This window comes from Ixodes scapularis, unplaced genomic scaffold (genome assembly GCF_016920785.2).
Source record: "Ixodes scapularis isolate PalLabHiFi unplaced genomic scaffold, ASM1692078v2 PGA_scaffold2__306_contigs__length_199485367, whole genome shotgun sequence".
NCBI classification, from domain to species: domain Eukaryota; kingdom Metazoa; phylum Arthropoda; class Arachnida; order Ixodida; family Ixodidae; genus Ixodes; species Ixodes scapularis.
The window spans coordinates 161,094,167-161,118,811 of NW_024609857.1; the positions used below are offsets into that span (position 1 = coordinate 161,094,167).

General features: G+C 49.1%; 1 protein-coding gene across 1 annotated transcript; it reads right to left on the minus strand.

Annotated features, from left to right (window-relative positions):
* Positions 1–13,453: 13,453 nt before the first annotated feature.
* Positions 13,454–23,356, minus strand: LOC8037400 (hairy/enhancer-of-split related with YRPW motif protein). The gene is made up of 5 exons (XM_029983931.4): positions 23,280–23,356; positions 23,018–23,072; positions 22,107–22,190; positions 21,352–21,424; positions 13,454–15,869 (listed from the first exon to the last, which is right to left on the minus strand). Exons 1-5 carry the CDS (start codon positions 23,354–23,356, stop codon positions 15,295–15,297), a joined length of 864 nt encoding a protein of 287 aa, XP_029839791.3. The 3' UTR covers positions 13,454–15,294.
* Positions 23,357–24,645: the final 1,289 nt, after the last annotated feature.

The following is a 24,645-nucleotide window of genomic DNA, read 5'->3' on the forward strand; positions in this document are numbered from 1 at the left end:
GTTGTGCCTCTCCCCTTGATGGCAAAATATTGCGAGCGAAAATTGCTCGCCAAAAGTTGAAAAATAAACTATTGTAATTATTTGCAAATCATACTGTGTCATGCGAAAGGGTTGTTGGGGAACGCTTTTTTTTTTTAGTAAAGACCGGCCAGACAAGACAAAAAACCTGCAACTCACAAGGGTCGAAAAAACAACAACATATGGTTCTAATTTTGTGTAAGAGCATGTTACTATAAGAGTAAGTATCGACAGGAAACAATAAGCCGAAAAAGATTTACTATTTCTCATTTCATGCATTGGGGTCTGCTGCAGTCAATTTTTTCGTTTTCAACTTAGACACCCATAATAAAATATTTACCATTACAATTAAACAAAAATATATCGCTGTGAATGAAAATTATTTTAGCTTAATTGCCGCCACACAATTTTCAGGTGTATGATATGCTTTCGGAGAGGATCTCGGGGTGCGCGTGATGGGGAATTTTTTTAAATACTTTTCCCCTTGAGTTTTGAAAATACCGTCCTCCTTTTACCACCCAGTCTCAGGTGGTTTAAGAAAGTGGTACAAAGACGAAGAAGTAACGCCATTTTGTGTTATCGCGAAATCCGATGGTTCTAGCGGGCAACAAGCTCCGCTCATTGGCGAAGCTCTCTTAGTATAAACAGCTCTGCCTCACTACGGGCAGTGCACGTGCGACTCAGGCGGTTATGTTTTAATTTTCATAGAGCATAGAAGCTTGGCATTGCCCGTGCTTGCACCAGCAGAGGAAGTTGGAGTATGCTCACTGTGGATTGTGAAAACATTCCACCAGGCTAGAGTGAACTACAAGCGACTGAGTGAGGCAAGCTACAGGCTCCACTCATGCATTCAGTTGTACCTCCAAAGGAGGAAAGCGATCCGGCGGAACCAACTCACTTCGATCGCAGCGCCACCATCGCTGCGATGGAAGCGAGTGACGACAAAGGTCAAGGTCATATGGGCAATGTAACCCCTTAGGGGCTATATTGTATTTTTTATGATTTTGACGTCAGAGGTCACGTCATAACACCACGTCACGACGACCTGACGCTACGACGACGCCATGACGTCATCGTCGACTACGACGTTACGCGAAGCCAAGATGCTGTCATAAGGCCGTCGTAACATCGCGTCGCGTGGATGACGACGCCGTTTCACGACATCAAGTCGCCGTTGTAACGCGGTTGTGACGTGGCGTTGAGGATGACGACGCCGTTTCGCGACATCAAGTCGCCGTTGTAACGCGGTTGTGACGTGGCGTTGAGGATGACGCTGTTTCGCCACAAGAAGTAGCGGTTGTAACACGGTCGTGACATGGCGCCGCGTCGAGGACGACGTGGACGTGGTCGTCGATGCCGACGTTGACATCGACACCCCATGCAACGTCACACATCACTATGACGTCACGTTAACGCCGTCTTGACGTCGTCGTCAACGTCACAACGACGTCACGACGAAGCCTTGACGGCGTGTAACGTCGCCGCCTACGCCAACATTAACGTCGACGCGCCGTCACGACGAAGTCTTGACTTCGTGTAACGTAGTCGTCATCGGCGATGACATCGACGTCTTGAAGTTGCCGGGTCGTCGTCGTGACGTCGAGTTGCGTCATGTCGACGATGACGTCGACGACCTGACACCAAGCGACTTTATGACGTCGGATCGGCAAGGACGCCGTCATCTTGACGTCGCGTGACGTCGTCGTCGTCATCGTCAACGTTGACATCCACGTCGTTGTCAATGCAATATGACGTCAGAGCGCAGTCTCGATGTCGTGTAACGCGCGTTGTCAACATCGATGACGACGTCGACGTCAAGGCGTTTTCGTGATTTCACATGCATAGAGTTATTATAATGTACGCTAGAGGTTCAAGTGGCGCTAGTGTGCTGACGCAAATTGAAGCAGACAGCAACCAGTCCGAAATTGACTTTCGGTAATGCATTTCTATGGGAAAAAACGAGTGTATGTTCTCTCTGCGCTCAGTTATAAGAGCAAATATCACGAATAATTCGTGCGTACTAGGCGCACTGGAACATTTCTCAGTCACGCAGATGAAATAATTGGTCAGTTACTGCGTTTTTCTTTCAAATTCGTTGCATTAAAAACGGTGTTAAGACGGCTTCGTACGTTTTTTTATGTGCACTGTCGGACACTGTTAGCGCGAACACGACGTCGGCGCTTTTCAGCATGAGGGATATACGTGCCAAGCGAACGAAGGACATATGGAAAGCCAAGAGAGACGGCAAGAACTATTCAATAACACTGAATCAGTAACTACCTGTGCATGCACGATCAAAATAAATTGAAGGCCACGTAATATATTCCGATTTTAAGTAAGTACCGGTTTATTCTTTCAGCTCTGCGCGAAGATGCTTGTTCTACGTTTAAAATATCACCCGCACGCTCGAAATCTTTGAGAACAAGTGTCTGCATGCATGCTTAAAGGTGCCCGGCAGATAAAACAATACGAAGAGACACTTTTCACGGCCCACGCACTTTATAGTTTACGTTTTGAATGTCTTTATCCGCTCATGCACGAAGGGGTCATTTTCATGTAGTGAGAGGACTGGCATATTAGCGATATATAAGCGTCACCGGAATGCTGGCGAGCATTGAACACACTATATATTCCTTTCGATTGTAATTTTGCTTTGAATCGTCGCTAGTTTTTACACACCTGCTGCGGAATACATGTTTCGGACTGATATGTAGCGAAGTTAAACATCGCTCACCGATGAAGAAAAGTGCGCTAACTAAAGCAATTACACTTTTAGAATGTTAATCAAGGTACATTCTATTCGGTACGACCCAAATAACCAAAGCGTTCAATTTTGTTTTCCGGCGAAGAGACAAAATGCACACGCGTTTTCCCATAGGCATGCACAGGAGCACCGCAAAACTAGACTGGTTGCTGTCTGCTTCAATTTGCGTCACGGAAGTCGCATAGACACTAGCGGCAGTTGAACCTCTAGCGTACATTATAATAATTCTATGGTCCCATGGCGTTCTGACGACAACTCAGGTCGCGGTGACGTTATATATTGGCGTGACACCTGACGTCTAGGTTATATAAAAAGTATAACCCGGCGTTCCATTGTTTCTATGCCGGTCGAGCTTGGCGTTGGAACGCAACGCGTTTTTCATAAAAAACGACTAATCCGAATCACTTGGCTCGAACAACACCTCCTAGATAGGTTTCAAGCCTGCGCGTCCTTGACATGACGTCACGTCTCGGAGGCCTGCACGGGCGCTGATTGGATGCGAGTGCCACGTCAGCCTTCGCGTGAAACTATGATAGGAAACGAGTCCCACGCGAACGCTGACGCGGCACTCGCATCCAATCAGCGCCCGTGCAGGCCTCCGGGACGTGACGTCATGTCAAGGACGCGCAGGCTTTGAAAGCTATGGTGTTGCCACGAAGCGCCCGAGAGGGCGCTACAAGCCAAGTGGCTTGGATTAGCCGTTTTTTTCCACATGTGGAAATGCAGAAATAGCACTCCGGTGGCCCCACTCGTCCTTTCTAGTCCACTCTAACCAGGCTGCGATACCAATTCTTCTCACCGCGAATTCACTGCACGCCATATTTGAGGGCAATGTTTAGAACGCATGCTCAGAACGAGCTCACATAAATAGTCTGCTTAAACCGGCAATCTTGATGGTTCGGAATGCATGTCACGACTCACGAATGAACTGCGGAAGTTCCCCGTCACCACGCGCTCAGCAGCCGCGCAGACAACTACGGCCGAAAGTGAAACTCCATAAAGGCGCTGTGCTTCAAAACCATTCAAAACATACACCTTCCATAGACTACACTGCAGTTACCAGCAGTCATCCGCAAAATGTTGGCGCATCGAGCGACGGGAGGCGGACCGTGGGGTGAGAGGGGAGAGGGAGAAGGGGGGTGGGGGGGTAGTGCTTGTGGAAACAGCGTCTATGCCACTATGGGCAGTTTCGTAACTTAGTTCGTCTAATAACTTTGCCAAAGTCTCGCTCCTGACGTCATATAACCCTCGTCGTGCTCATGACGTAACAAGGGATGTCTCGCTGGTGACGTCACGTGATAACAGTCGTACGATGCTCATCAGATGCCTGATTTCTGCAGCCCGAGCTTCCATGTGCTCTGGGATGCGGTGCGATAGCCCACTCGCTCACCGATCCCTTTTCTGCCAACTGCCCCTCCCCCCTTCCTCTCCCCTTACACGCACACACACACGCACACAGGCACAAACCTCGCGCCTTCATCTGTACTCGGGGACAACTTTCTGTGACATTTTAGAAGAAGCGAAGACGGCGCGTGCGTTGCCTTTGCTGGCGCTTGGTGCTCGAAATGCACCAGAACACGGTCGTGCCATGGCTTTCGGTACATCGCCTCGGAAATAACTGAAAGCATTCGGCCTCCCCCGTGCGGGTGCAGTAGGGGTCCACATTTTACTGACAAGTTCTCAAAAGCGCCAAGTCAGAGTTTGTTGCTCGAAGTACGAAATCCGTCTTTCTCGAATGGACATTCCACGGATCCCTCGCTCTAAGAAATTTGGAGCGTCCGCTGCCCCGCAAAGCGTTTGAGAGAGTCAATCGCTGCTACGTTCGGCGAGAGCTCGACGACTGACTAATAATACGTTTCAACCTAAAAAAATATATATATAAAATAAAAACGGCGTGCGCAGTGGCATTAGGCATGACTTTTCGCCATGCTCGTGAAGTGCCACGGCGCAGGTGTGTGTTTGTGTGTAGGCGTTGTAACTGGAGATCGGGGGGAGGGGGGGGGGGGGGGGGACAAGGAGAGGGCCAATTGTGTACGCGCACAAGGCGCATTTGTCACTAGCTCTGTACACTCTAAAAAAGCCCGCGAGTCTGCTTTTCCGCGAATGACGCGGAAAAGCAGAGAAAAGCAATGAGCTCAGCGAATGACGATGCCGAAACGTATGTTTAGACCAGAGTGTCGAACCGAAATTTTTATCGGTTCGGTTCCGGTTCGGGTTCACGGCTTTCGGTTCGGTTACGGTTCAGTTCCGAGGAGCAAAAAATAACGGCTCAAACCGGTCCGAACCGGTTCGAACCGGTTCGAACCGGTTTGAACCGCTAAATTGTGAATATATTTTCCGTCTTGTTCTGTCAATAGGCACTATCTACGCCGTGAAACGATTAACTATATAGTTTCTTCGATCGCCCGTGCGATTTACTTTTGTTTTTCAGGTACCAAATAATGAAATTCAGTTATTTAATTTCGACGCAAGAGTAGAAGAAAATCTACATTAACGTACATTAACGTCATGTTCATACGACTCAGCATCCCCTTTTTTTTTTACCAGTAACAAATATTTTACCTGAATCAAGCAGTTTGAGTACAAGAGTAAAGAGTTGAGCTTGTTGGTACATGACTTAAACAGAACGAAAGGACAAGAAAATACAGTATAGCTCTAAATTCCAAGCTGATCTATTTACACGGTATAAAATGTCCTCCTGAAGTGTGGTAGGTCGCCTAAAATACCCGTGATTAGTACAACTTTATGTCGCAGTATTACAAGTGAAATCGTGATCGTGTCCTTGAACTAAGCAATTATTTACATCACATAAAATTATGAAATGAGCACCTCGGTGGCCATATATATCATGGAATATAGTTTACGAAATACGCTTCACAATATATATGTGAACGATGACGACACAACTGAGCTAAAAGTAATGAAATTTTCAAAATGTCACAAAAGTTTTTGGATAATTCCTTTCAGTCTATTTCTTATAGAAACACCGAGCGGCAATCAAAATACTTGTTGTTCTAACCAAACATTGTTTGCACTCAGTACGGCATGCAAGCGATTCATCATGAGGCAAGGAGTAATCGCAATTGTTCGCTCTAATCTATACGAACCTTCGCATTCAGATCGAATCTGGCCCAAAATAGCGCTTGCCCAAGTGAACATTTTATTATACAGGATAAGCTGGCATAGCCCGGCTGTTGAGGTTTGTTCTTGACAAGATGACGGTCAATTTAATTTGCAAATGAGCATCACCCTTGCTAATTGATGATTTTAACGCGATTGCGTTAAGGAGCTCGTGTCGCAGAAAAGCCGATGTCGATAGCGTGACTGGAACATCCTGATTGGTCGATAGGGTCATGACGTCAGAGCTACATGCCCTCGCGCAAGAATTTCAAACAACCCACAATGCCCACGTGAAACGTGACATCACGCGTTACGTCACAAAAATGACATGTAATGCGACTTAAAGATACAAATCTTGAAAGAATGAAACAGAAAGGACGAGATCAGGACATCTTTTTTTTTTTTGAAAGATGTCCTGTTTCCGTCCTCGCCCTCTCTGTTATATTCTTTCAAGATTTGTATCTATTAACCAACACGCTCGTTTTAAAATGTAACGAATTAAAGGTCGCCGTATGTCTCAAATGACTTCACTTTTTGAAGTAATTCCTTTGCCTTGAAGAAGAAAAAAAAGAAAAGAATTTTTTCGGTTCCGAGTCAGACACTTGATTAGGCCACACGAGGCAAGCTTGCGCGGCAATAAGAATGCGATGAAAACGAGGCCCGTTAAGGCTATCGCGTTCCACTTTTAAAGGCGAAGCTTAAGCGTCCTCGAAGATTCTTTTTTGTTAAGTAAAGCGAAGTAGTATTTCACGTTCTACTCGACATGGCAGCTACTTAATTGGACACTTTTTGGCGGTTTGCGTGCATAATCGTCATAGTTCCGCCGCGTGTCCCTGTTTACCTTGTTTTTGTCCAGCCCACGGGCACATAAAAGTAATGTTCACCACGTAAAAGAGGCAATAAAAGACTTCTATAGGTTTAAGAAGTTATATGTGTGAGGAACACATAGTTATTTAAATTGGCTTCATAATCAGAAATGTGGGTACGGCCGTCCGTATCACTTACAACGTGCCTGTCGAGGATAGAAACGTCGGAAAAGATTGGCACAACACCTTTTAGATAATTTGGGGGCATTGCTTTAGGGTGGTCGGCCCTTTTTATGTTGTGAAATATTCAACTAGTATAATCAAATATATTTTTATAATGATCAATACATTTTACTTTCTAAAGTTCACATAACCGCTTGAGACCGACGCAGAAGGACGATACGTGGAGTCTGCGTAAAAGTGTTTTTCTGTTTGGCTGATTGGCAGTGTAAAACTTCGGATTGTAGGGCACGCTAAAAAGAACTCTGTGCTCACATGATAGATTGGAAGTCAAATGCACGAAATGTTCAAAAAGAGAGAGATAATTAATGGTATTTTTCTAAATAATCCCTTACAGTACGCCTTTCTGCAAAAAGAGATGCGTAAAGATGCACGCAATGAAATTCATAATTTTACATAAATAGCGCGAAGGACAGGCGAAGATTCCTAAAGTCTTAGTATAAATCACATTTCGTCAGCTTGCATGAGCTCGAAACTTCGCGAAATACTGCCTCGGGAGTCTAATGTTATATTCGGTTTCACCTACACTTGTTTTGGGCCTTCACTTTACAACACTATGCTTGAATAGTCGTGCGCTCTAACATTTCTCCAGGCTGCCATATATCATCGCGAGACTGCTATAAATACTGCACAACTTTACAATTAGGACATCTATTGGCGACGAGCGCGACCGAAAGCGTCGCTGTGGTCGGCCTTCCACGATTGGCCCAAAAGCTGGCTATGACGTCGGAAAGGGTATACCATCGACGGAAATAAGAGGAATGAAAGAACTTTAATTTCGACGGTGTTGACAGTGTTCCTTTGAGAGCGCAATGATTTCAGGCTTCCACCATGCTATTTACAAACACCATCGAACTTGTTGTTCGCAAGGTAATGACGTCACGAGAGGGAACCATAGGAGGGCGCCACCAAAACATCTCGCCGCAAATTGCTAGTGTTGCGGACATCACATTTCACCAGAAAGCTAAACTGTTTAACATGGTACGCACCTGACGTCATCACACTATAGGCTGGTGGTCATTGTGGTTTCTTCTTGCTGAGAAAATCGAATTTGACGGTGCAAAACGCACGCTGCAGGAGTTTCAAGCTCAGTGAAATCCAAGATTTGAAAGGCACGTATTATTATTCTTAGTGCATCGTCGTGAGGAAGGGCGCGAGCGTCTGGCACGACAAAAACGTGTTTTTTGGCAAGAGCGTTTTTGCAAACAGAGTCATTTCCGGGGTAACGTTTTTTGGTCTGCGCCAAAGATGCGGGGAAGAGGAACCGTTACATCACAGTATGTTTTCAAAACTACCCCCCTCCCCCCCCCCCCCCCCCCCCCACACACACACACACTTCTTTTTACAACGGAGCTGTTAAGGGCTAATTTCCACAGTATCGTGTCCGTCAGCAAACAAATGATGACACTAAACTCTGGACAGCTACCGCCCTCTATAAGTGACGACGGCAACCAGACATCCGGCTTGCCGGTTGTCTGGTTGCCGCCGTCGCGCATAGATGGCAGCAACCTCTCCAGCCTTTCCACCCTGGCTTGCCGACTTGTGGCCGGCCATTACTTCATTCCCACCATAGTACAGCTTCGCTGGTCTTCCTTCTGCACCAAAGTGGAAAGGCTGAACATATTCCTGAGGAATTGCCTCCTCCGTTTGTGTGTGCTAATTCGACGATTTTATTTGTCACATATTGACAGCAACCCTTCATTGCTTTTATTTTGCACCCCGTGAAGTTTAAAGGGGTCCTAAAACGATCTCGGGTTGGAATGTTCTTTGTCGCGGTTAAATTGCGAAGATAAAATGAGACTATTTCTTTTAGTCTTGCCTTCGCAAAGATTGATGTCGTAATTGTGGGATCAAAACCACCCGCCTAACGACAGTCGAGCGCGCCTCATGGATTGGACAGAAGAACTACTTGAGCACTGGACATTGACTCGTAACAATCAATGCCTCTGCGGACACTTAATGTGGCTCGTGTCCAACCACTGCGGTGATGAGAATAGCCGAACTCTTTTAACGTTAATTGGCGGCATAGGATAGGCACCAGGCCACATGGCCGCTTCTGGCTCCGAGTTGAGGGGATGAACGATGCACATATTTCTCGAATTTTTTGGCGACTGCCATTGCCTAGAAAAAAGAACAAAGCCAAGTTCAATTAGTTATTAACGTTAGGGAGTGATCCTGAGTAGTGTTTAGTGATGCATGGAAATCTTTTTATAGCTCTTTTAAGCAAAATACAGAGGTGATCGAAACTTGGGCAATAACTTGAAAACGACGCTTGTGTGAGACTTACAGCGACTGCCAACGTTCGGCTGCCCCTCTGAGGTCATTAAAATCTTTTTTTTTTTTTTTAGGTATTCTTTCCGTACACACGTGTAGTTCTATGTACGTCATATTAATAGGTCGCATTTAGTCATTTCAATACTTCTATTCTCGGGGACATCTTTCGGATGCAGTTTAGCAACAACGAAAACATTTTTGGGTGCCTCAATGATGTACAATTTGTCTGGAAACATTTTTTTTTGTACTTCCAATAAATACTGTTAAGAAGTAACCCCTGACGCCCGATAGCTTGCGAACGCATCCATTAGTTTCCCCCGCCTCGCAATAGCAGATGCAGAAAAAATAAAAGAAAGAGACGGCTGTCGATCCCCTCCTCAACTCGCCATTTGAACAAACGGCCACGTGATCTGACGCTAAATTTATGCCGTCAGTGTTCATCATGGTCATGCCCTAGGCGGCTAGGGTTTGGAAAGCAAAAGCTTTGGCTGGGAGCTTCAGATATTGTTAGAGTTGGGCTATTATCATATTTAATTGACATGAGCCGTTATCTGAATATTTGGCGATGCTGATTGTCATGAACCCGAGCACTCGACTAAAGGTTGTGAAAATCATTTACGCCGCGGTGTCACTTGACACTCGGTACAAAATCATGATATCATGTTACGTCATGCCGTCAACAAGGTAAATACATCTAGCGACTTCCTCAAACTAAATCGAGTTGACGCAGTGAGTCACGTGACGTCACGAGGTCACGTGACATTACTTGACAACATGTATTGACACCATGCCGTCACGTGACGTGACACATGGTTAATCATAGTGCCAATACAAAAGCGCCACGAAAACCCACAATTTACCATACATTGCAATTCTGTATATGACGATTTGAACGGTAGAAGTACAGCCGCCAGTTTTTTATTCCCATATGTTCATTTTGTGATACTAAAAAACAAAGAAAAAAAAATTACCTTGAACCGTTTTGAACTGTTACCGTTATATTTTTTTTTCGGTTCGGTTCCGGTTCAGTTGCAAGATGGCGGTGAAGATTTCGGTTCGGTTCAGTTCCGGTTCGGCTAAAAATAACGGTTCTGTTCCGGTTTTCGGTTCGGTTCGGTTCCGGTTCGACACCCTGGTTTAGACCAACAAACGCAGTCTGAGTTGTGACATTAAGCAATGTAAAACGTCACGGTTGCGTTGCTTAATGTCACAACTCAGACTGCGTTTTTTGGTCTAAACATATGTTTCGGCATCGTGATTGGTTGAGCTGCCTCCGTAAGTTGCGGTGATTGGCTCTCCGAGTGTTGTGCGGGAAAGCAGACTCACGGGCTTTTTTTAGAGTGTAAGGCGCAGGTTGTTTCTTTACATCGAAAGATACGCACAGCCTCGTTATTGGCCAAGCTGCCTCCGTAGATTGCAGCGATTGGCTCTCGCAAGTGCTTTGCAGGGAAAGTCGACGCTCCCGATTTCTTCGAGTGCTCGTTCCCGCGTTCGGCCCCTCGATGTTTGCCCGCCCATGGTTTCTCGGCAGCAGCGTGCGGTGCCGCCGCATTGCAGCGTTCCTCGGGGGGCGTCGTCGCGGCCGAGCAACAAAGGCCCCTTCTCCTTTATCATCTTCCTTTGTCGTCGTCCGGTGGGAAAGCCGACCCGTCCAGGTCATTATGCCCCGCGGGAACAGACGCAGCGCGTGCGCTACTCGGAACCGCCTGGCTTCTGTGCGACCGTCCCACGTCCCCGTAAGCGAACGAACGCTGCTTTGCCATCCTATTTTCTTTTTTTGTTTTTGTTCTTTCGTTTACCGCGTTGTTTCGTATGAAAATGAGACGCAGGGCACTCTCGGAGTTATGTTTAGGTGTCTCGATGGATAATTACTCGCCAAATTGCCTGTCGCGAATCGGGCACGTCGGTGCAAGCAGCGATAATTGAACGCGGTTGGAATGCTCGGGCATTTCGAAAAGCGGGTCAGAAAACTGATTTATATCAGTCAGAGTATGCTTAGGAGGAAAGATAACCGAGATAATTTGTTTTTTCTTGTTGAGAAAAAAAGAAAGAGGGGCGGGGGGTAGTTTTGGCATTTGTTTGTTAGGTACGTTTCTACAACAACAAACTCAGTTGTGTTGTGTGTATGTTCATACAGCCGGGAGTTAGACTGTCTCAATGGGCGTCTGGTGTCTCAGCTGTAGATGAGAAATTTAGCCAGTGCAGTACAACCGCTAGCCTGGAGTCTTTACGTGCACCACGGAGTAGTGATGCACGACCGCACGCCGGTACGATACTCATCCAGATCGAAACGGGCAGGGGTGGGGACTGAACCCACGATCCTCGGGTTCCGCAGCGCGAGCTTTCGCTCCACGTGCTCCGAGCCGGTGCGCGCTAGCCCAACTCGGGTCAGCGATCCCCAGACAACAAACAAAAACAACAACAAAAAAAGTTACAACATGTACGTTCTTCATGCTTGTTTTCGCATTTCCCGGACCTGGCAATCTAAGTGTATCTGAATGCCCGTGCCACCAAAAACAAAAAAAAAAAAAAAAAAAAAAAAACGGAATTTTAGTTGAGCCAAACCAACACCACCTAGACAGAAGGCCTCCACACGCGTCATCATAGTCAGATCGATCGAGGCGAGAGATTGGGCACGAGTGCTGCGTCAGTGTTCGGCTGCGGCTCGTGGCCAATCAGCGCGTCGAAGGTCGGGCTCGGGTCCAATAGCCGACCGAACGCGATCCGACTGTGATGACGTTTCATAGAGGAAGAGGAAACCATGCGGAGGCCTTCTGTCTAGGTGGTGTTGGCCAAACACTATGCGGAGTCCAAGTTCGTCTGCTTCTTGTACAGGGGTTGCGATGATGTCAGAACGCCGAGCTCTCATTGGCTGATTGAAAAAATAATAATAGGTAGACTTCAAGGCATCTAGCATACAGGTGTACCCACTATCCTCTCAATCAAAGCAAATCAGAGCTCGGCGTCGTCCTGACGTCACCACAACTCCTGCGCAAGAACAAGACGACTTGCTCTCCGCATTGGGAAACGCTACGAACCCATTCGTGCCAGTCGCATTTCAAGGACATGGCAGCGTTAACCTGATCGGTCCTTTCCAATCATCGCCTCCTAGGGGCTGCCATCTTTGTCTACCGGGCTGTGAAGGCGTTCTGAGCATGCGCTGTTGCTCCCTTTTGAGAAGTAGGACACGCCGCACATGCCGGTCCTCGGACCAGTGACTCAGCATTTTCCACCTGGGTGATAAGCGCTGGAGCGGTCTGCGAGTCGCCGAGAGCTCAAGACGCGCAGGGTGTGTCGAGTCATCTGGTACCGCAGCCAATCAGATGTCGCTTTCAGCCGTTACCAACGCGCAACAACAAATCACAAAGCGTGAAAATAACAAGGCAGGCCCTGCGTTTCTTAAGCTCTCAGTGATTAGAGTAACGAGTAGATACCCATGTCATAGCCCCCTCTATACTCACAAAGCCCGGCAGTTCGTCGACGGAGCCATAGAATGCCCGGTCGCAAATTTGGAGCGCGAGGATCTGGTAGCACGGAGCATCAAAGAGCCATTTCTTGGGGAACATGAACGTCAGCGCACAGCTTTTGCAGCGGCGAGGACCCGAAACACACTTGTTCGCTCGGGAGAAGTGTGTTTCGGCGTCTCGCAGCAGCGGGGCGCCAGTCACGTGGCTCTCCTCTCATCCGTCGTCTGCCGCTCCACCTTTTCCATTTCGGCGGCCGCTCCTCGTGGCTATCTGCCAGGTTTTGTCAGTATGTAGAAGGCTATAGTTAAGAGTCACCAGTACATCCATGCTTCGAATGCCACGCTTCGAATGCCCGGTAATTCGCCACGTAAGCAGACGTAAAGCTTCCGTAACATAACGCAACACGCTTTCTTTTTCCTGTTGTTCTCAGTCACGTGGGCTCCGCATCTGGTATGCAAGAAAAAAAAAAAAACATTTCAACCTAGAATATGCGAGAAAATATAGGTGGGGCAAAGCAAGAATCTGTGACAATCGCCCATTTTTCGTAAACACCGTCCAGCGGCGTGGAGAGATCAAAACGATGTTTTACCGAACACCGGAAGTGACGAGATTCAAGATGGCTGCGCCCTTGCGGAAAAGGTGTACACGTTCATTCGCACCCTGAATAGAGCTTTCAGGAAGAACTTTCCAAAAGGCCGCGACAAATCGAGTTGCAGTTCACAAAAAGTTTTTCAGTCGGCACATATACACATCGACACGTTGGATTCGTAGAAGACTAGATGCCTTTATTCATCGTGTATAACTTTTCGTTTGTGGCGTTTTTTTTTTGTTTGTTTTCTCCTTTTTTCTATTTACAAACTGCACACAGTGAATGCACGTGATACATAAAATGGTGTTCCCTGTAGAAAATAACAACTTTGGCGGGCGCAGTCTCAAGCTCATTGGAGGCGTCGAAGAGCTGTAAATATCTCAGTTTGCTTTAACCCTGCGCTCGAGACTAACTTCGGCAGTTTTGGTTTGGTGACGCCAAGTACGCAGGGTATTCGTTATCGAAAAATGCATCGTATAGTTCTGTACTCAAAATAATTTATTAAGGGTATTTATATATAAAGTCGCGCTAGCGCTAGAAAAACTACTTTGCACAAAACGTTTTGTAAAAATTGGTTCCATAATATAGCTTCTTTTTTCTTTAAAAGTGCTGACACTGTCCATGACACGATGTCAACGAAGCGCTTAGAGCTAAAGCGTTGTGGTCTATCTTTTTATAGGTATCACATTTATAAATATTTGGTACACACTTATTCGCTTCAAGGTTGAAAACAATCGGCAGGAAATATCTGGTCAATATATGATTGTCACGTTTCTTTTGATATATTTACACAACAATAACTTGTACGCGATTTGCAAGGGGGCGTTGCATAGATTACTTGACTCGATTCTATTTTTATTACTCATTACAACCGTTAGCCATTACGTTGCATATGCTCTAAAGTGATTAACTAAAACGCAAAGAACGAATTAAAGTCGTTCTACGATCGGTTCGTAGAATCACGCTCGAATTGAATTTCGATCCCCGCAGACGTAGAACTTCTACAGGTCCTAATGCACAACGAAGCTGTAAGCACAACACAAACGCCTTTGTCACACTGTTCACACGTCGTACAGAACACAGCATGTTAGATGCAAAAGTGATACCAATTATCTGCGTAGGCGGCTCGAGCATTTTCCAAGCATGTTTGTTTCACACATATGTCTGCTTCAAACATGTTTACAGGCAGTTCTTATATGAGCATTGTGACCGTCATACAAGCAAGACCCCAGACAGTGTGTGCAAACTGTCTTTTGCATCATGTGTCAGCGGTGCGACACCGACTCAATGCTCAAGTTATCCGGCGTTAGAGCACCGATTACGATGGCAAAGATCCACTGGCACCGATATGTATGACTAGCTCGGCTCAGCGGTTGACGCGTCTTGTATGAGAGGGTTGGCAAACTTGTCGACGCTTTTACCCGTCAACCTAATGTATCACAACGCTTGCGCACTTTTCCTTTGGTAAATTGGTGGTCATGGACGGCAGAGAAACCGGTAGTGCCCCCAGAAAATAAGCAAATTTTAAAGTCTCTCTTGCCTCAAAGACCTCTTAGTTCAGAGCCGTAAATAACCAAAATTATTTTTTTTCTTTTAGTTACTTCGTATCTGGATCATAAACGCATCAAGTAACCATGACTGACCTATACACTGTCAAGTTCGTGTCGGAATGATCACAATGGCAAGAACTTAACATCGTCAAAATGTGCCATGAACTCAAGATCCGAGGACGAGATCTTCGCACACTGAGCAGATACAGTTCGTTCGAGACTGAAGACTAGCTTCCGCACGATTTAACCGGGTTCGTGCCCACGCGCAGGCACCTTCCTGACACGGGACGGGGCAAACACAATACCCCGGGAAGCGGTCCGGTGGATCACTCGATTGCTGACGCACAACCGGCGGAATTCATTATATTCACAGACACCCGACGCCCGAAGAGTCGATGCATCGTCATCGTCACGAGTAGGCCATGTCCACGGGCACGTCCTCGACGCCGTCCGTGATCGACGGCAGTCAGTAAGCCAGCTCACTTCCCCACGGCCTGTAGGGCTTCACCCCGCCCGAGTGCGGCGAGAGGTCAGAACCGTAGGACGGCGTCGTCGAAGACGTGGGCGTCATGGGTGAGAACCCCGCACTGTGGAAGTACTGGTTCCCCTGCATCTGGTGCGTGGCCGATAGCACGGATCCCGCCGAGGCCGTCGGAGGAGTCAGCGTCATGGGCGGCGGTCGAGACGGAAAATGCTGCCGGAACCCGTTGGCTTCGTGTCTGGACTCGCCGTTGCCGCCGTAGTGGTCCTGCTGAGACGTCGGCTGCGGCGAGAGCGACACGGCGGGCAGGGACGGGGCGGTCGGGTACTGGGACGACGGCGTCGCGTTGGGGCTCCAGGAGGTGGCGGTCTTGGCGGCCAGTTCCCGCTGGGCGGTGTAGCACTGCAGGTGGCTCATGAGGCGTAGCCGCAGCGGGTCCTGCAGGTCGATGCCCTCGATGGCCACCAGGTAGCGCGCCACCTCGCTGGCGCACTCGCGGAAACCCATCGTGTGGTAGTCCATGGCGAACTTGTGCGGGTCGAACGTGAAGGCATCCACTCCTACAGTGGGAAGGAGAGGATGGCGGGTGAGACACTCTAGGAACAATCGACGCCACGTTGGTATTTCTTTCGAGACAATAGGGAGTTTTCGTAGATCGTTTTCGCCGTCCCGCAAGGCCCTCCGCAATCCGCTACGATAGAGGGAACTCCACAGACAAGGCTACCGGCGCGCAGGCGCAGTAGCGACTTCTTCGTTGCGGAACGCTTAGCGGAGGGGGTAGCGCGGTCTTCGAAAACTCCCTAATGTAGACATCGCGGAGTACCTAGCCGTAATGGTGACAACGCCAAACAAGTGCGTATGAACCTGCGCGTTCCCCCGATATCTATATTCGTGTTGAAATGGAATTAAAACAGCGCAAAAAAAGACAGAGGACCAGTGGAAGGAGAACACAGACGCTGTGTCTGCTGCAGACTGCTTTTCGTATCGGATGAGTGTGAGCGCGGCTAGAGAGAATTCAGCGACACGCGTCCCAATTAGAATCAGGGCGCCCGTATTAATTTGCCCGGGATCATATCCGAAAGTGCGCTCCGCACGCAACCGCAGAGAGGGCGCAGCCGCCGGGAAGGGGACCCCCGCGGCGGGGAGAGGGCTCCCGGAAGCGGTCCCTGTTCGCGCGTGCAGGCAGGCGAGACTCGCACGCAGCCGCGGCGGACCTCCGACCGAACGACCGGCAGCGTGGGAATCGGCGCGAGATGAAAAGCGCTGCTTCCGAAACGGAGGCACCGCGCGCTGACCCCGCCGCTCGGAGGGAGCCGGGACTGCCCCCCCTCCGGTGCGGAGGACCGATCATCTCGAGGCGGCGGCGGCGAGGCGTTCGTGCGGGCCAGGCGTGTGTCCCATGTGCGTCGGGCGTTCGCACGGACGCATTTTGCACGCGCCGCTCGGTAGTATACCCCGAGAAGATCGGACGGCGTGTGTACGTATGCCGCGAATGGACGCTTTTGTTTCCCCGCACGAACGACGCTCCACTTTGCTTGACCGCAGCGTGCGGTCGGACGGAGCTAATTGACCCTTTTCAAAAGTCCATCGAGCATTATTGATGATCGCCATTTCTTTGGCCACAAGGCACCCAATTGGATCCGAGTACGCGCCAAAAATGCATCGTCACGGCATTCGTCGTTTTTGTGTGTTTGCTTGTTTCGCCCGGGGGTGATCAGCGCTGCGAAGGTCTGTCACTGACGGCGTTCTTCGGCGTGTCTGTTGTAATCTCATTGGGTGCGGAGCGATGGTGCTCGAGACTTTGCACGTCCTGCGCTTTTTTTTTTCTCTCGAGTTTATAAATAACGAGGAAAGTGCCAGAGTTTCTACGTAACCTACCGGACGCCATTGCGGGCACGGACAAGGCTAGGGGGCGCGAGTCACCGCTCGTTATAAAGGGTACAGCCGCAAGCATCCATCCATCCATTCATGCGGACACGAGTGCTGCGTTCGGATGGGACGCGCGTTCAATCTGTGGCCCGCGTTGACCCTTCCGCAGAAAATAGACCGATCTCACCAGCCAGTTTGACTACGCCACCGCTGCCGCGTTGCATCGAGGGAACTTTAATCTTTCTGCACGTGCGACAGCCCCGCTGGAGCTCTGCCCGTGTGGAGCACGAAACGGCACGAGCCCTCGCATGCACCGCCTGCCTCCTGTGAACTAAAGTTATGGTGGCGTCACGCATGCGCCGAACGCTTGGCGAGATCGGTCTAATAGTTCTTACAAATTTGAGGCTTTGACGTGCCCGACCAACGAAGGGTATCTGGCACGCGGAGGACTGGGAGTTAACTTCGACCGCCTGGGGATTTTTTGACGGGTAACCAAAAGCTCGGCTACACGCCTCCTTCTTCTCAATAAGCCTCCGTCAAATTTCGGGCGCCTCGGCAGGGGTTCGAACCCGCCACCTGGGGCCCCGTCGTTTAGGCGCTGCTTGAAGCCAGCGTTGTCAACTTTTCAAGAGACCAACAGGACGGGCTTTTCCGGGCGGGGACTACGAAACGACGGCACTTTCCTCGTGTCTTAGTCTAATTGGGTGACAAGCTTGGGCAGTAGTCGGGCTAGCATTCGCTGCTTCAGGTCATGCTGACGCAGTGGGAGTTCAGTGTGGTTGCGGTGAGCCGTCTGAGTCTTATTGAAGTGTTTTTTGTTTTTTTTAACTCTGAAGGTTTTAAGGAAACGTACGAAGCCAGCGAGATCAAACAGACGGACATTACTTTTGCGGAACGCCATTCTCCGCAGTGCTGGTGCTTAATCCCACTCGATGCTTACTCAGAGGGGGGATTTATGGGCCTGGTTCGGGGGTACTGCTGCGAGATCTGACGTTGCAGACGGTTGTGACTTCAGGGGCGGTTTGTTGCCTAGGTTGGTTTTGTTAACCCAATATTTTCTATTTCAACAAAACAAAACATTTCTTCTTAAAAGACAAAACGAAACTGTTTTTGGGTTTTATTGGTTAGATGATTGACGTGTGAAATGTTCACTGTAAAATTGTTTCTCTGTGCCGTAATAGTATTTTTATTGATAATACTTTTTTAAATGTTTTGAGAAACAAAATCAATATTGTTTTCAAAAATATCCCGAGAGTGCCTTTTCCGCTTTTTGTTTCAAACGATAACAAAGATGGTTAACGGGGTTTGCGGCGTGCTCAACTAGCTATGCTTGTTGAGCTCGTTTATTTTTTAACTTCGAGTCGTTTCGCGTTCACCGAGGCGTTTAGAGGAAGATCTCCTGAACTGCCGTAAATTGCTGCAAACAACTGTCGCAAACACACGCTTTCGGATGCCGCTGTTTGTTTCGCCCTAGTCGCGGCGTTTTGAAGAGAAGGCAGGTTTTTGTCTGGTTCCTTTCAAAACAACGCAGGAATACACGTCTCACATGGGGCCTTCCGCCCACAGCCCGACGCGCCACCACCGCGCCGTGACGCAACAGAGGTGAGTTCGTGTATACTCTGTTTCCCCTTATGTTGTTCCGCAGCAAAGGCTAGAAACGCGTGCTCAAACCGTTGGCAGCTGCCCTTAATCTACAAGAACTCTTGCCGCCGAGATGTGCCCTAGAGTAAGGAGCTCGCGCTTGTAGCCTTTCCTGCGGTACATCATAAGGCGAAATAGAGTATAGACGCACCGGAAGTCGCGACAAGGGGGCACTAAGCCCGCGAGCGTGTTCGGTCGAGCAGCCCAGAGCCGTATATGGAGCAGCCAAGCCTTTCCAGTAGCACTGAGCAGGGCTTAGAGCAGGCCGTGACCCCCACCTAAACTGCGTCTAACAACGTAAATATCGCGAGAATTAATATTTTTTTATCGTGTTAGAAAAAAAGAAACGAAAAAAAAAGTCCAATGTAGGTCTTTAAAAAAAAAAAAAAAAATCTCGCAAGTGGTTGCGGTCGCACTCGAACGCAGCGGCGTGAACGAGGCTTAACTCTTGTCTTTCTCAGAGCGAAGTTATCGTAGTGGGACAGCTAGCAGACGAAACAAGATTCGGCGCCAAGAGACGCTTCTTTCGCAAGCATACATCGGATCTCACGAAATCGATCTCACTGCTGTGACGTGCCTCGCGGTATCCGACTGGTGAGGAAGAAATCTCAGTGGTGAGAATGTATAAAATACGGTTGTAAATCGTGACTAACATTTGGCGCTAATTGCAGTGTTGATTTAGCACTGCGCTTCACTTGCCTGCGCGGGCACTTCAGAGGGCTGGGAGCGCGACCTTGAGCAGCGTTTGTTCAACACTGAAGGCGCTATTATTGACGGTCGGACGAAGAATTATTTAACTTACAGGCTACGTTTTTAAGCTCGTATCTACGCTTCCTCAATACAGTGTGTCAGGGACAGGCAACAAATTCTGCTTCCAGAGTTGACAAATATGCATTGTTATTTGCAACGTAGATTCTAGCAAAAAATGCGCATAAACACAAACAGTGTGCTACAGTACATGATCTCCGTAACTACACCATTGTCCGCACGCAGGAAGCGAGCGTTCTCCTGTCTTAGTTGTTTCGCAGCGAGGGAAATCCCCGTATTCTTATTTACCGATAAATTTGTTAGTATTATATATCTACAGGAAACTTTTTCTACAATTGCCTGCCACTAGCCGACCAGAAAAGGACGTGTCCGGAAAACTCCCTGCGGCGGAATATTTACCGGGACGCCAGGAAGCTGATTTCGTTTTTCGGTGGAACAAATATAGACGCTTTACACACACGCCAAATTACAGCCGCCATTGCCGACCTTCTCCTGTCATACCGAGATATCATGCCACTAAAAAGGGCTTTGGCGAGCCTCCAAAAAAGCAAACGCTGGCGAGAAGGACACAGTCGAATCTGAAATGGCAATAACCTGCCCCTGCTGTGGTAGTGATGGAGGCAAGTGATAAAAATAAGAGGAAACAAAAACTGAAGGTCGGTTATGGCCGCGCCCATGCACAGCTGCTGTAAAGCATCTATATGCCTTCGAGTTGGGCTGCGCCATTATACGGACACCACGTTTGTAAGTTTCCATCTCACGCTGCCCATCCGGATAGACTAAAGTCATTGGGTCCTCGGAAAGTAGCGTCATTGCCTTCCCTGCCTGCTAGCCGGACACAAACATACACTAACATAGAGACGACCTAACCTCGCCATGTGTTTGGCTCTCCGGTCCCGGTTGCCATGGCAATCGACATTTAACTATATTCAAATCTTTGAAGCTTCGAAAGTCGCATCAAGGTCGCTGTAAAGATTCATCGCACTGAAAGCGTTTCAAGCCAATATAAGCGTCTTTGGCACTGTGCATGCAATCAACTTGTCGATCATGCTTATCTCCCTAGATATTTTACAATGGCATGGTTATTCCTGCGTATCTCGAGACAGGAAAACTATTTTTAAATGCCGGCAAGCACCGATGCCGCATCCGATGGCTATGCGAAGATGCGCGTTTTTTTCGTCGGTGTTTAAATAGCAAAATCTCGGTAATAAAAAAAAAAGTATTTATAAGGCAATGTCACCGGGAATTCGGATGGGCCCACCGAGAATGGAGAGGTCAATAAAGAAACTGCTCCTTTCATGAACAAAACTGGCGACCATACGGGGACCTTGGTGCTACCTTCCCACGATCCAGTGACTTTAGGGTGGACTAAAGGCCCGTTCACACTCTTGCAACCGAGTGCGACCGAGAGAGACCAAACCGGTTTTTAAGCCTCTTGCGATCTCTTAGGACCAGCTCCGCTCAGTGCATCCGGTCCCAAGAAGTCTTTCTCGGTCGTACTCGGTTGCAAGAGTGTGAACGCGCCTTAACCCGATATCGGCCCAGTGTCAGAAGCGACGTACATACATAGCTCATCATAGTACGGCACATCGAACGAAGGTGGCGTTCACGTCCTTGAGATGTAACTTCGAAATGAAGTTACGCAATCGGCAGAGATCTGTCGACGTGGAGCTCGCTATACTTTGTTTAGGTTAGAACGGTCTCTCCCTGAGGTGAAAACTGTGCTAAGCCAGCGTATGGTTTGAGCAGCAAGCTCGGACTTACCCTTGGAGTGGAGCATCTTCAGGTGGTCGACCGTCATCTGGAGGATTTCCGCCTTCTCGAGCTTGGCCGATCCCTGTGAGCGTAGAAACAGGGACATCAGGATCCTCGCTTTCGTCGCCTTGGTCGAACGACTCTTCCGGCGTGGTGTATACGAGCGGCCGCACTGGCTTTGTACGTCCGGCAACGACAAGTTTCCCGGATGAACGAAAATCATTACGCACGAGCCTAAAGATGCAGCGTTGCGGACATCTTCAAAAGTTGCCGCCGCATCATGTGAGATTGGAGTTTTGTACGAATGTAGATTGAGAAGCCAATGGTAGAACTGCTTCTTTCTTTGCGCGGTTGATTATGCATTGTAACTGAGGATTGCGATGAAGCCGCCTTATTCGTTTGGGGGCCTTTCTCCGATCGGTGGCAAAGTGGCCTAAAGCGTCTGAGCTCGAAGCGCAGGGTGAAAGCATGGGCTGCAGAACCTCCTGGGTTCGATCCTCACCCCTTGCCCGTTTCGGTCTGGATCAGTTCCGTACCGGCACGTGCTCGTGTGATCACTACTGCGTGGTGCACGTTGAAGACCATCAGGTTAGCGGTGGTACTACACTGGCTGAATTTCTCATCTACAGCTGAGAGACATGGTCCCACGTTTCGAGGCTGTCTAAACATAGAAGCGACGCAATTTTCAGGGAAGATTAGTATTAGCGGCAGTAACTGACGAACACGCACAAAAACACAGATACACAAATAGGAGTTGACCCTACCTGCTTCTCGAATGCTGTAGGAACGAGGCGTCGAAGTTCCGTGAGGGAGTTGTTGATGCGATCCCGTCGCCGCTTCTCGATTATCTGAGGAAGAAATTGTAGAAAAAGGAATGAAGATCGTGTTCTCAATTTCGATTTCATTTGTTCATCTTCCGAATGTAATTTGCCGCGTCCGCGTCTCGAGCGTTAGTGGGCCGGGAAGGATGCGCAAAAAAGTGCCATACAAGAAAATTTCATGGTTAGCGCGCACAGCTGTCGAATCTTCGTTAAAGTTCCGGCCTTTCGTAAACCGGAGATGCACTCGTTACATTCGATATCTTCGAAATAATGAAGGCGGTGCTCGGCAAGTTGGAGAAAAAGTGATTAGTCTGGAAATTGATAGCCACATTTAAATTATTGTGAATGTGAAATGGAGAGAACGGCAAGAAAAATCGGTTAGGAAAATGGCAAAGGAGGGATTAATGAGATATGTTAAGAGAACATTTGCAGAAGATAATACGAGAAAGTGAGAAACGCACGCATAAGTTAAGTTTTAACGAGGCGGCTAATTGAGAAATCTTTCAAATATAAACAAATAGTGCGAGCCTCAAGTAAAACAAAACTAGAAAAAAAAATGGCAAAGTCGGCATCAATTACCCCAAAGTAACGGCCAAATAAGGCTATCAGTGGATGCTCCATGCTGGAAACCTCCAAGTCCCAATCTGCGACAAATCTCGCAGAAAGGGAGTCGAAACGATGATCCAGACAGGAAGCAATCTTCCGTTCGACTCCGAAGGGTCACTCCCGATGACACCAGAGCAGCACCGGGGGCCGTCCATCGACTCCATCCCCCGAAGTCAGGCGCCTCCAATTAACGCTAAGCTCGGCGGACGGCTGCAGCCACGCGCTCAAGGAGGAAGCGGCCTACTCACGCCTCTCCGCTTCTTCCTGGTCAGCAGCTGGCAGCTCCCGGAGCTCGAACTCGTCCTGGAATGGCCGAACGAAAACATGACGACGATCGCCCGGGTCCGCGAACGTCCGCCACACGTCCGCTCGGTCGCGTGCGGGCTTCCGAAATGAAGGCGGGGGCCGGGCACGTGGCCGACCGTCGCTCCGAGCCTCGGACGGCCGGCGGCGCCGCACCCTCACCCCCGGCCGCCGCTTTTCCCGCTACCCTCTCCCCCCCTCTCTCACCCTCGGGACGATGCGTCGTCGTCGTCGTCGTCGTCGTACTCGGAGTCCATCATAGCGGCGGCGACCGTGCGTCTCATGGCGCGTGCAGCTCGGCGACTGGCCGACCGGCACAAGCCGACACGCGCGCGCGAGCGACCCACCGAACGCCGCTTTCCCACGCGACCCCGCAGCGCGGCGGGGAGGCGGAGCTACCAGAGCGCTCAGGACCGTGGGAAGAGCGATGGCGACACGGTTGCTTGTGTTTTTTTTTTGTTTTTTCGAGGGAGAGGGGGACGCTTTCCGTTCACTCCGTTAGGGTTGGGTTAGGCTTAGCGGGACGTGGTGGGAGAGAGGGGGTTCCCGTTAGGCTCGCAGAAGGAGGAAGGGAACTAATTGAGAGAGGAGGATGGAGATGAAGGCTCTGGTGGTTTGGTTTCGATTTCGCGCGTTGTCGCTGCGCCGCCGACTCGTTCGCGCCGGTGGTTAGACGCTGGCGGCGTTGTACGCACTTCCTATGCTCCGTTCGCTCTTCGGCTGAGTGCGCGGTGGAAGGTACGAGCTCGTTGGACCAATCAACCGCCTGCCTTTCGTCGCCTGACCCGGTCTTTCTGCGCGTCTACGAGAGCGAAATCATGGGGTACGACTGGTGCAACGAGCGCCTAGATTTCACAGCGCTGTCAGCCTAGCGGTACAGGGAGCACAGCTGGAGCTTCCGAGCTGCGTGGGAGGGGATCTGTGGAGAAGAGAGCGCCTACTTTTGGTCGTGGCCTTGATTGGGGAAAGTTGGTAAAAAGAAAGGGATTTGGGAAAGGCGAAAGCGGATGCCAATAATGGGTGGTGCACGTCGTTCTAATTTTCTAATTGTGCGAGCTGGTGCTGAGGAAGTGTTACTAGCGTTGGCTTATTCGCCGAGGTTGAGGCGATCGGGATTAACGAAACAATTTTCGACGATTACGGTCGACTATATATTGAGTCTCGTTTTTTTATGTAAATACATTTGGTCATCGAAGTGACCATTGTCGGTGAGAGGCTAAAGAATTCTCCAAGCGAAAAACGGAAAGTGGTAGCGTGCACTTTTAGCGGAAAGTTTTCTCGACGCGTTCCGCTTCGTCCCGTTTTTTGACGGGGAGGCACTCGCGTGGGGCCTTGGGATGTGTGGGTGACGAAACCACTGGGCGCAGCGAATCACAGGGACGACAAGTGGAGAGAAAGTAAAGTCTTTGGCTGTGTTAATCCTGCTCGAACGTCATTGGCCGCCTTCTCAACCGCAGAGGATGCCATCTCGAGAAGTGATGCAGGCGCAGGAGGAATGAAGCAAAGCAGGCGCGGAGCAGCAAACAGGAACTTCGAACCGGATGAAGGAAGAAAGAGGCCAAGAGAGGCGACG